General features: G+C 37.7%; 1 protein-coding gene across 1 annotated transcript in view; it reads right to left on the bottom strand.

The window, feature by feature from the left end:
• The window catches only part of LOC106875456 (neuropilin and tolloid-like protein 2), a 221,039-nt gene that overhangs the window by 51,950 nt on the left and 156,589 nt on the right, over positions 1-12,500 (bottom strand). The window contains exon 3 of the mRNA XM_089338403.1: positions 11,306-11,476. Within this exon, the coding sequence (XP_089194529.1) occupies positions 11,306-11,476 (171 nt within the window). The remainder of the gene's footprint in view (positions 1-11,305; positions 11,477-12,500) is intronic.

Genomic DNA, 12,500 nt, shown 5'->3' with positions numbered 1-12,500 from the left:
AACGTATATACATACAAACAAGTGCATGAGAAGCAAATAAAATAAAATAGAAGCAAAGCGAAGTGCTGATAAAAACCATGTTTCTCAGCGTTTCTTACATGTGTGTGTATCAATTACACAGGAAGTCCGAAGCACATGTAAGGACAGATCTGTAGAGATAGTGAGTGATAAAGACTAAAATTGGCGACTGACAAAATACACAATCTAGCAGGATCAGACACTGAGACGATTACCAGATGCAATAACGAATGGTGACAGCAGGCGAGTGAACAGACAAAGAAATTAATATTCGAAATGCGAAAGCTTATATTTATAGCTGAGTTTAAAATAAGTAGCTGAGGCGTTTAGGCCTTGCTTAAAGGCTGGCATTAAATGCTTTGGTGAAATGGTTCTGGGTGATAATTAAACTAGGATGTGGTCCCGGTTAGATGATATGTTTCCAGCAAGATCTGTCTGAGTAGCACTATATTTTCTCGGGCAAATCGATGCGTTGGATCTAATGATAACATACTTAGATTAGAATGGAACCCGCAGAGTCGTGAGGCCACCAGGCAAGCAGGCAGGCAACGGTGCAGTATAGCCTTGCATTAAGACTACTTTTTCCACCCGCTAAATCTGACCGCTAATCTCTACTAATAGTGGTTTCAAAAGTTGGCACAGGAGTGGCTGTTTGGTAAGTAGCTTGCTTACCAACCCCATGGTTCCGGGTTCAGTGCCACTGCGTGGCACCTTGGGCAAGTGTCTTCTGCTATAGCCTCGGGCCGACCAAAGCCTTGTGAGTAGATTTGGTAGACGGAAACTGAAAGAAGCCCCTTCGTATATATGTATATATGTGTGTGTGTGTGTGTGTGTGTGTGTGTCTGTGTTTGTCCCCCCCCCCCACCAACATCGCTTGACAACCGATGCTTGTGTTTACGTCTCCGTAACTTAGCAGTTCGGCAAAAGAGACCGATAGAATAAGTACTAGGCTTACAAAAAATAAGTCCTGGGGTCGATTTGCTCGACTAAAGGCGGTGCTCCAGCATGGCCGCAGTCAAATAACTGAAACAAGTAAAAGAGTAAAAGAGAGAGAGAGTAATGCCAGAGATTTTGTGGGGAAGGGTTAAGTCGATAACATCGACCCCCCAGTGCTCAACTAGTCCTTATCTCTCTAATAGTGTCTCAAATTTTGGCACGAAGTCAGGAATTTTAAATGGGTGGGATTAATCGATTACATCAGTTCCAGTAACTGGTACTTAAAATGGTACTTTATTTTATTGACCCCGAAGAGATAAATGGCAACATTGACCCTAGGAAAAGTTGGCCTTTGAACTCAGAATGTAAAAAGTCGGAAAAATTGCTGCAACATATTTTGTCCGGCGTGCAAACAATCCTGTTAGCTCCCTGTTCTTTTGTTTTAAACTTCGAAAGAAACCCTGCGTTAACCTCGGTATTTGACTAATATTTAATTTGGTCGACCCCGAAAAGATAAAAGTAATACTGATCTCGGCGTTATTTGAACTCAGCGTAAAAATATTCAAAGATATCAACTATGCCAGTAATTTTGGGTGGATGCACCTCAGTGTGTGTGTGTGTGTGTGTGTGTGTGTGTGAGTGATAAGAGAATTCGGCTCGTGATCGTTAGGTTGTGAGTTCAATTTCCGTCGGTGCGTTGAGTCCTTGGGTAAGACACTTTTATTTCACGTTGCTCCAGTCCACACAATAGGCAAAAATGAGTTGTAGCAGTATTGTGGTGGTGGTGGTTGTTGTTGGTAGTGGTGGTGGTGGCGGTGGTGGTTGTTGTTGTTGTTGTTGTTGTTGTTGTTGTTGTTGTTGTTGTTGGTGGTGGTGGTGGTGATGATGGTGGCGGTAGTGTTGGTAGCGATGGGAGGTGTGCATGGCTTATGTCACATATAAGCGAAGACAACTACTGGAATGGAAATGAATACCTGTTTGACACGTTTGACGTAGTGTCATAGATGAGAGATACAAAACCACAGAGAGAAGCAGGGGACGGGTCAAAATAACTAAATGAAACAGGAAGTTTGCGGCGGTGTGAGAGAAGTGCAGCAGACAAATTTAACGAACAATAAATATTTGAAATAATTATGAAGCTTCGTCGTGGTTCGTTAGTCTTTCATAAACAGCAGCGAAATTTCTCTTAAAACATACAGCATTTACATGTACAAGGTCTCATTGGATACACTACACCAGGATATTAAGGCTGGAATACTTTTAGCAGAAATATAGCTGCAGACGTGGTTCCGGGTTGTACATGCATAGATACATACATACAAGCATACATACATACATACGTATATATCTATTTATGTACATATGTATGTATATATAAATACACACACACACACACACACACACACACACACACACACACACACATACACGAAATACATTCCAGAAAGTCTCAGACTTTTTAGGAGAAGCAGTTATAACTATCCTAGATTATTGTAATTTTAGTATATTTTTACTGTACATTTAATAAGCTGACCTGCCAAATTTTCTTTATTCTAAATTGAAGGAGACGGGTGGAACAGCACTCCGATCACATCCAACTAAATATCACTTGTCATGGCTGACTATTTTTGAAATGCTCCGGACAGCTTGCGGTCTAAGTTCTATGAACCGGATATCTGTTTTCCGCTAATACAAGAGGTTCAAGGGTAGTAGAGTGGAGGTGAGAGACGATGAGAGTTGTTGGAGGGAGTGAGATGTCAGAACATTAGAGCTGCTTGACGAAATTCCGTTCTGTGTTTATAAAGACAATAAGCTTGGAGTTGGTTCGGCGACTGTACACAGAGTTATTCATGAAGATGTAAATGTGCGGAGTTTGTTCCTAAGGTGCTCAGTAACCAACAGAAGGAAAGACGCGTTGGTCACGGCAGAAAAATGGTTCTGTTCATTACATCTAATCCAAGAGTTCTTTAAGTCTTTAGTGACCAGTGACGAAAGCTGGATCAAAAGATCAGCAGACAAAGTGCTTAATGGAAGCATCCTGATTCCCCTAGACTAAAGAAGGCCAGGCAAAGCAAGTCCACCGCGAAGTCCATGGTAATCGCCATTTTCGACAGCAAGGGCATCGTCTACTTTCATTGGGTCCCTCTGGCCAGACGGTCAACAAAGCTACTTTGTGGAGATATTGAGGATGTTCAGGAAGATATTTCTTCGCAAAAGGTCAGAAATCTTCCGCTCGGTTCGGTGGCACCTGCACCAGGACAATGCACCAGGACAATGCACCAGTACAATGCACCAGTCCACAAATCCATCATGGTAACCAGCTACTTGATACAAATGGGCATCAAAACTGTCCCTCGCCCTCTCTACAAACCAGAATTTGCACCATGTGGTTCTAGTTGTTACCCAATCCGAAGGAGAACTTCAGGAGCAGTTCCTTTTGAAGTCATTGAGAAGCTGTGACAAGGGTTCTGGACATCTTCAATGGAGGTCTTCTATGGGCTTCACGAAGTAGATGATGCGCTATAACAAGTGCATTGGAATCAGAGGAACCTACTTAGAAGATGTGAGTTTTGTACTTCTTTGAAATCAATAAATGTCTCTTCTGGAAATTTCCCAAGACTTCAGGAATGCATCTTGTATATGCCTATGTATTTATGTTGGTCTTTAAGTCTGGGTTTGATCCGTGCACAACCCTTTGCAAATGGTATTGGTTTGTTAATGTCACAATCTAGCGGTTCGGCAAGAAATACCGATACAATAGATACTAGACTTTAGACTACTGCACTTCAAGGCGGTGCCCTAGTATGGCCGCGCTTCAGTGTTTAGAACAAATAATAAACACGCAAAAACACACACACTTGCATTTCTATATATATGTATATATATCTATGTGTGTATGTATATGAATGTATATATATATATATATACAGTTACTGCAACAGCTTGGGATTCAGGGGCCCACAGCTTTTTAATATTCTCCCAAAGAGCCTGAGGAATCTGCACAAAGTAGATGTAGGAGTTTTTAAATCAAAGTTGGACCTCTTCCTATCGAGAGTCCCAGATGAACCTACCTCGCGGCAGGAGGTGCAAATGAGGGTTGCTAAATCAAACTCCATTCTTCACCAAGTGCCATTGTAAGAGGCTCCCTGTAATAACAGTGTAGCAACACGGTGGTGCATCAGCATGGCCGCAGCTCTGAGCTGAAACTTAAAAAAAAAGAAAAAAAAAAAAATATATATATATATATATATATATATATATATGTATGTGTGTGCATATATATGTATGTATATATATATCCTTCCTACTTTCACAAGGCCTGAAATCTGGGGGAGGGGAAGTCGATTACATCGATCCCAGAACTCAACTCGTACTTAATTAATCGACCCCAAAAGAACGAAAGACAAATTTGACCTCGGCGGTATTTGAAGTCAGAACGTAGCGACTTCCAAATTACGGCTAAGCATTTTGCCCGGCGTGCTAACGATTCTGCCAGCTCACCGCCTTGCATGTAAATATGCATGTATGTATGTATGTGCATACATACATACATACATACATATATATATATATATACATATATATATATATATATATATATATATATATATATATATATATATATATATATATATATATATATATGATATATATATATATATATATATATATATATATATATATATATATATGATAGTTAGCAAGGTGAGACACACATAAGAAAGAAGGAAACAAAGGACTACTGATGAGGTCACAGAAGTGTGACGAATGAACTCTGGCCGAAATAAGATTAAGATTAATGTAACATAAAGCTGAAGCAAATTAACACCAAATATACAGTGCGTGTGTTTTTATTGGCTAAACTGGCAATATGACCATCCCCAAGTACAACAATATACATATATATATATATATATATATATATATATATATATATATATATATATATATATATATATATACATACTTACATACATGCATACACACATATATATACATACACATTTATATATACATATATAAATGTGTATGGATATATATGTGTATATATATATATATATATATATATATATATATATATATATATATATATATATATATATATATATATATATATATACATATATATATATATATAGAAGCAGGAAGAGTCACACACTAGTAGAAAGCAAACGAGAGACAGAGAAGTACATGCATGTTCGTGCTTATTTGTGTATGCGTGCGTGCGTGTGTGTGTGTGTGTGTGTGTGTGTGTGTTTCCGCCACAGAATTTCTTTCCTCAGCAGATAAGCTCATACACACACACACACACACACACACATTTATGCCTGTGTACCTATACATATTTTATACGTATGCATGCATATAGGAGCGTGTACGTGCGTCTCACTGTGAAAGCCTCCACGTAAACACACACACACACACACACCATGTTTCTGAGCGGACCTGTACACACATCCAGTTTTAACTGCACCAGTATGTAATCTGTTCCTCTCTGGCTGCTCTACTGTAAATCATGATCACATCCCATCACCCCAACGATATATATTTATCTCTTAAACCTTCAACTATTTTAATTGTTTCTGCAACTCATATATCTCTGAGGAAGTCTTAGATTCTGTTTCCTCTCTTTGCCAGCAATCCTAAGTTAATATACATATATCTATATGCATCAGTGTGTGTGTGTGTGTGTGTGTGTGTGTGTGTGTGTGTGTTTGTGTCTGTGTGTGTATGTGTGTGTGTATATGTGTGTATATGTATATGTATATATATATATATATGTATATGTATAAGCATATGTGTGTATATATATATATATATATATATATATATATATATATATATATGTATGTATATGCATAAGCATATGTGTGTGTGTATATATATATATATATATATATATATATATATATATATATATAAATGTATGTATGTGTGTCCGTGCGTATATGTGTGTGTGTACAAGAGTTGAGTGTTTACATACATTTGTACATAATCTAGCATATAGATATGTGCAGCACGTGAAATATTGCGTAGGCACCACACATACACATACACACACACACACATACACACGCACACATCAACAAACACATATAGACAGGAAATTATTGTATACTACTACTACTACTAGTTTGCTTACACTCTAAATGCATGTGTATATATATATATGTGTGTATATAGATATATATGTGTATATATATATATATATATATATATATATATATATACACATATATATATGGATAGGGATACCCCGCTATGGCCGTATGGTAATGTCTGACACGAATTAGAGAATAAAAATATTTATATATCTGTTTCTGAAAGAATTTAAATATATTCTACATTCTCTCGACGTATACATATACGTATACTACATACACACGCACGCATTCACGCACACATTATATCGTATGTTCATACTCACACACACTCACACACTCGTACGCCCGCACGTACACACAGTCAAAAAACGCGTATTTCCCTTGTATATGCATATATATATATATATATATATATAAAAGGCGGTGCTCCAGCATGGCCACAGTCAAAAGACTGAAACAAGTAAAAGAGTAAAAGAGTATATATATATATATATATATATATATACATGCATATAACAAGCATGTATATTGAGAGGGCATATTTATACACCTACATCTAGATACTTACGTATGCCTATGTGCACGTGTCTAAATACGTATATATATATATATATATATATATATATATATATATATATATATACAAATACGTGTGCGTATACTTAGATAGATAGATAGATAGATAGATAGATAGATAGATAGATATAAACATGTCTGGATATTTACACACACACACACACACACATACATACATACAATATCTCAAAATATCCATAAACAGCTGAAATGAAATATACCCCTGCAAATATTCAGCATACATCCTACTCCGTGTTTACTTTATCATTATGAAGAACACAAAATATTCGTAGGAAAGAATGTATATTTGTGATCACAGTGTTAAAACGCCAAACGTACATATAACAAATGTAATATGACATGCATAGATATGTCGAGAATATATTAGAAGGGTGTTGAAATCTGGAAAGAATAAGTACTGAAGACTAAAGAATTGTTGGTGCATCAAAGAAGATCCCTTCCTGTATTTGCTTTCTTCTTTAATAGTCTTTCATTCCAAGGATGTCTGTGCCCTATATTTGTTCCCTTATCTGTCAACTAAAAATAACCAAGAAAGAACGCTAATATTTCTAACTCTTCGGATGGCGAGCTGGCAGATGCATTTGCCCACGTTGGTCCCGGGTTCAGTCCCACTGTGTGGCACCTTGGGAAGATGTCTTCTACTATAGCCTCGGTCGGGTCGACAAAAGCCTTCGGGTAGACGGAAATTGTAAGAAGCCCGTCGTATATGTATATGTATAATATACATGCATATACGACGGGCGTGCGGTCCATGGAAGCAAGGGAAGCGATGCTTCCCTTAAAAATTATAGAAACAATATTGAAACTACATTGCTTATTTTTCATAAGATCGTTCTTTTAATGTTCTGTAAAATTAATATAAACTACATGACAGCATAGGCATCAGACTTTTTATTGCTGTAATTAGCATCAGACGACAAACAGAGGCAGACGACACAAAAAAATCTGTGCAAGGGAAGCAACACGAACTGTTGCATCCTTTTCGGTGCAATATTTTAACATTTTTTTCCGATAAAAATGACACAAAGACGATTTTTTTCTAGTAAGAGCTGATAATGAATAGTTTTAGTTGCTAATAAATACTTATACGCTCAGAGTAAGTTTCTGTCAATTCGCAATACCTATGATATATATAATCTTACGTTATGTAACACTTACACAGGAAAAAGGAAGCAAGTTGACATCCTGCTTCCATCAGAAAAACGGTGACAGGATAACGCGCGTAGTTTTCTGCGTTTATTCGACTAATATTTTATACCTTTTCAATTTACAGAACACCCTTCTTTTTGCTCATTGTATGCTCCACAGATTAAATCTAGTTGTGTCTCAAGCGGTTGCAAATATTCTCGAATGCGATAAGTTTTTTTCACAGATAAGTTTTTCTTTTTTTTTTTTTTCGTAAGTCGACTAAACGCGTGAATCTATTAGATATTGAAATTAAAAAGCGTTTTCCAAGAGTGGCCCCAACTTCGTCGGTAGAAACAGTTTGTGAATATCATGAGCAACTTCCTGATATATTCCGAAGCATCATTGATAATTCAAGTAAATGAGACACGGAAAGCTACACCTATGCTCAGGCGTTGTATTCTAATTTACAAAATTGTGAATTCAACTTTTTGTTAAATGTGTTTGGAGATATTTTTATTTACACAAATGCAGCATTTGACATCCCCCAGAAAAAAAAAACATTTGACGTATTCTACTGTATTCGTAAAGTAAATGAAACTGAAAGTTTTGAATGAAAAAAAAAATTTTATAAATGACGATGGCATTTATCCTCAAATAAAGAAGAGAAAAGATGCATTTGAAACAGAAGAAGAAAGATACAGACCGCTGTTCTGCTGTTCTACAAAATTATAGATTTAATTTGCGAGCAAATTGAGATACGATTTCAAAATTTAAATGAATTACATTTTTCAGCGCTTCTCGATCCAATGAGACAAAATAACGACGTCCAGGAAACATCTCTAACTTGCCTTAAAAATTCTTATAGAAATCATTTCGAAAGCTAAAAGTTAAGAAGCGAACTTACTGCCTTGTACAAAGATGCTGAACTAAAAGGAAAATCCGTTCAAGTTTTACTTTACATTCTGTATAATATCGGATCAGATGAAGCTTTGTGAATTAATATTAACACTACCAGCAACAAGTGCTACAGTGGAGCGCTTCTTTTCAAACCTAAGGAGAATTCATAATTATACAAGAAATTCGCAGGGATAAGAAAGGTTGAGCAGTTTAGCTCTAATTGGCATAGAATTCGGCAGAATTTGAACTTAGAACATAAAGATGGACGAAGTGGTTAGAGTATTCGGTTTACGATCATAAGGCCGTGGGTTCAATTCTCGGCGACGCGTTGTGTCCTTGACCAAGGTACTTTATTTCATGCAGCCCCAGTCCACTCAACTGGCAAAAATAAGTAGCAGCAGTAATTCAAGGGGCCACCCTTATCACAGTCTGTATCCCGCTGAATATCCCCGAGAACTACGTTAAAGGTACGCGTATCTGTGTAGTGTTCAGCCACACGTACGTTCATTTCACGAGCAGGCTGTTCGATTCATCGGATCAACTGGAACCTTCTTCGTCGTAATCAACGGAGTGCCATTTCATGACTGAATTATAGAGAAAGAAATGAGTACTTCTTATGCATACTCGATAGCAAAAATAACAAAATCATACGATTAGGCGAAGAATTTCTGAACAGGCTCCATGAATGTACAGCTGTTCCAGGTAAGCCAACTATAGTTTAACTAACCTACTTAAATAGAATTTGCAAGTGAAGTATTCATTATATCAGTCGAAAGTTACGCATGAATACATATTCTGTAAGCTAAAGAATACCAATAATTTTGACAGGAATAGCAACCTTTCCTGGACCTACGATAAATGCATTCATCTCACCTAGAAAACTAGGATTACGCTATCTAGGAACAGGTGACAGAAACCAAATACCTGATCAACAAGGGAGATAAAGGTGGCACTATTAGACCTTCACGTTGTTGTAGAAAATGTCGATTGCGCAAAACGAATGTAAACGATGTGCGTGTACACACACACACACATATTTAATATTACACATGATACTATCTTATAGTAAATGATATTTATCTCTTACTGGATGGCGTAAATTTTTGCTGATCTCACTGATAATAGAACAGTAAATTATACACACACACACATATTTACAGAGAGAGAGGGAGAGAGAGAGAGAGAGAGAGAGAGAGAGAGAGAGAGAGAGAGAGAGAGAGAGAGAGAGATCTAAGCAACAATAATTCTTACTAATTTTGGCACAAGTCTAGCAATTTTAGCGAGAGAGGCATAGTAGATTACATCAACCCCAATACCTGGCTGGTTCTTTATTTTCATCGATGACAAAAGGATGAAAAGCAAAGTTAACCTTCACGGTATTTGAACTCAGAACTAAAAGAAAAGTCGCGACGCGTTTTGTTTGACGCGTTAACGATTCCGCCAATTTATCGCCTTAGGGATATGTAACAGCAATAACAGCTACTATGAACTATGGCCAACACAGAATTACAATTCGTTCATAGAAAGACAAGAAACCTACTGGTAATATATTTGAATTAATAAAGGTAGCGAGCTGGCAGAATCGTTAGCACGCCGGGCAAAATGGTAAGCATTTTGCTCGTCTTTACGTCTTGAGTTCAAATTCCGCCGAAGTCGACTTTGCCTTTCACCCTTACCACAATCGATAAAATAAGTACCAGTTGAACACTGAGGTCGATGTAAGTGACTTACCCCTTTCCACGAAATTGCTGGCCTTGTGCCATAATTTGAAATCAGTATTAGTCCTAACGAAGTCGGCAATCTGACAGAATCGTTAGCATGCCGAGCAAAATGCTTAGCGATATTTCGTTCGCTTTTACGTTTTGAGATCAAATTCCGCTGAGGCTGACTTTGCCTTTCGCCCTTTCGGGGTCGATAAAATAAGTACCAGTTGAACACTGGGGTCGATGTAACCGACTAGCTCAATTTCCCGAAATTGTGGCCTGATGTCAAAATTTTAAAGCAATATGAACAATGGCCAAGAAACACAAGTAGTCTCTCGTGTATATTTAAATTAACGATGGCTTCGTGCTTTCGTTGATATTCTAAGATGTTATTTACAATTTATAGAGAAATTTACAGAAATGACTGTTGTTGTGATTCCTCGTTCCAGTCTACCACTGCAGACTGGACCGAATTAAGAGCCATAGAGACCCTAAGCTCTTTAAAAAATTTGGTGCCCTCACTCTGCCATACATAAACCAAAAATTAATTCAATTTTTTAAAAATGAAACAAAACTAACAATAAGACGGGAAACAGCGTTTATTTTTGTGTACTTCTTCTTTATTCATATTTTTTAATTTTCTCCTGCTTTTTTTAAATAACAAAGGATTAATCAGATTCTTACTATGACACCATGAACCCTTCGAAATTATATTTCCGATCATATAGACCCCTTCGAATATTACTTTAGCAATTTTAAAGTGATTTCTCTTGTGTCGTAAACCATTTACCATTTCTGTGGTGCCCCCGCCTTTCCTTGATGCCCTAAGCACGTGGTGCTGGTGGTGGTGACGATGACGATGATGATGATGATAATGATGATGTAGTGTGATGTAGTGAGAAAAGGCAAACGACAGCCTACCTTCTAAGTATTGGATGCAGTCGGCACCACCAGAGTAGTTACCAGGATAGTTGGGACTGTAAAACTCCATCGTGTTTCGATTACCATGAGTGAAATTCCAACAGCTTGGTGATATAAAATCCGATGATAGTGGTGGAGGTTTGAAAACTACTGGCACCGAATCGGGATCATCTGAAAATATACAGGAATTAAGTGTCAAAGAGATGCAAGTAAGAGAGAAGAAATGTTGTTTGTTCCTTTACCATTTTGGCATCGACGTTTGTATTCACAATCCTGAATATAGATTAATAGATATAGATTAACACACATAGATTAAGAGATCAACAGATTTAAATTAACGAAACGGATGTAAAGCAACAAAGTTTCTTTCTATATTGCTTTTAAAATTTTGGCACATGGCCAGCAAGTTCGGAAGAGGAGAGAAATCAATTACAACAACCCCAGTGCTCAACTGGTACTTAATTTTTCGATCTAAATTAAGGATGAAAGGCACAGTCAACGTCGGGGGAATTTGAACTCAGAAAGTTAAAACGGATGAAATGCCGCTAAGCATTTTGCCAGTTCGCGGCCTTAAAAGTTTCTTTACAAATTGTCTTCAATTTTTGGCACAGGGTCTGCAATTTCGAGAGCGGGATGACGAGCAAGAGAAATGTAATATGTAAGTATATATATATGAAGCTCTGAGGAAGCTATGACGTGAGACACAAGCACTAGGCTAGGAGTGCATTGCATTTTATAGCAGAAAGAGCTGTAAGCTTATGAAGTTCCTGTGTCATCTATTTAATTTCCTATTACTCTCTGTACTCGGTGGAGGCGCAATAGCCCAGTGGTTAGGGCAGCGGACTCGCGGTCATAGGATCGCAGTTTCGATTCCCAGACCGGGCGTTGTGAGTGTTTATTGAGCAAAAACACCTAAATCTCCACAAGGCTCCGGCGGGGGATCGTGGCGAACCCTGCTGTACTCTTTCACCACAACTTTCTCTTACTCTTACTTCCTGTTTCTGTTGTGCCTGTAATTCAAAGGGTCAGCATTGTCACACTGTGTCACGCTGAGAATATCCCCGAGAACTACGTTAAGGGTACACGTGTCTGTGGAGTGCTCAACCACTTGCACGTTAATTTCACGAGCAGGCTGTTCCGTTGATCGGATCAACTGGAACCCTCGTCGTCGTAAGCGACGGAGTGCCAACTCTCT

This window comes from Octopus bimaculoides, chromosome 20 (genome assembly GCF_046866305.1).
Source record: "Octopus bimaculoides isolate indiv1 chromosome 20, ASM4686630v1, whole genome shotgun sequence".
NCBI classification, from domain to species: domain Eukaryota; kingdom Metazoa; phylum Mollusca; class Cephalopoda; order Octopoda; family Octopodidae; genus Octopus; species Octopus bimaculoides.
This window is presented reverse-complemented; position numbering and strand designations above follow the sequence as displayed.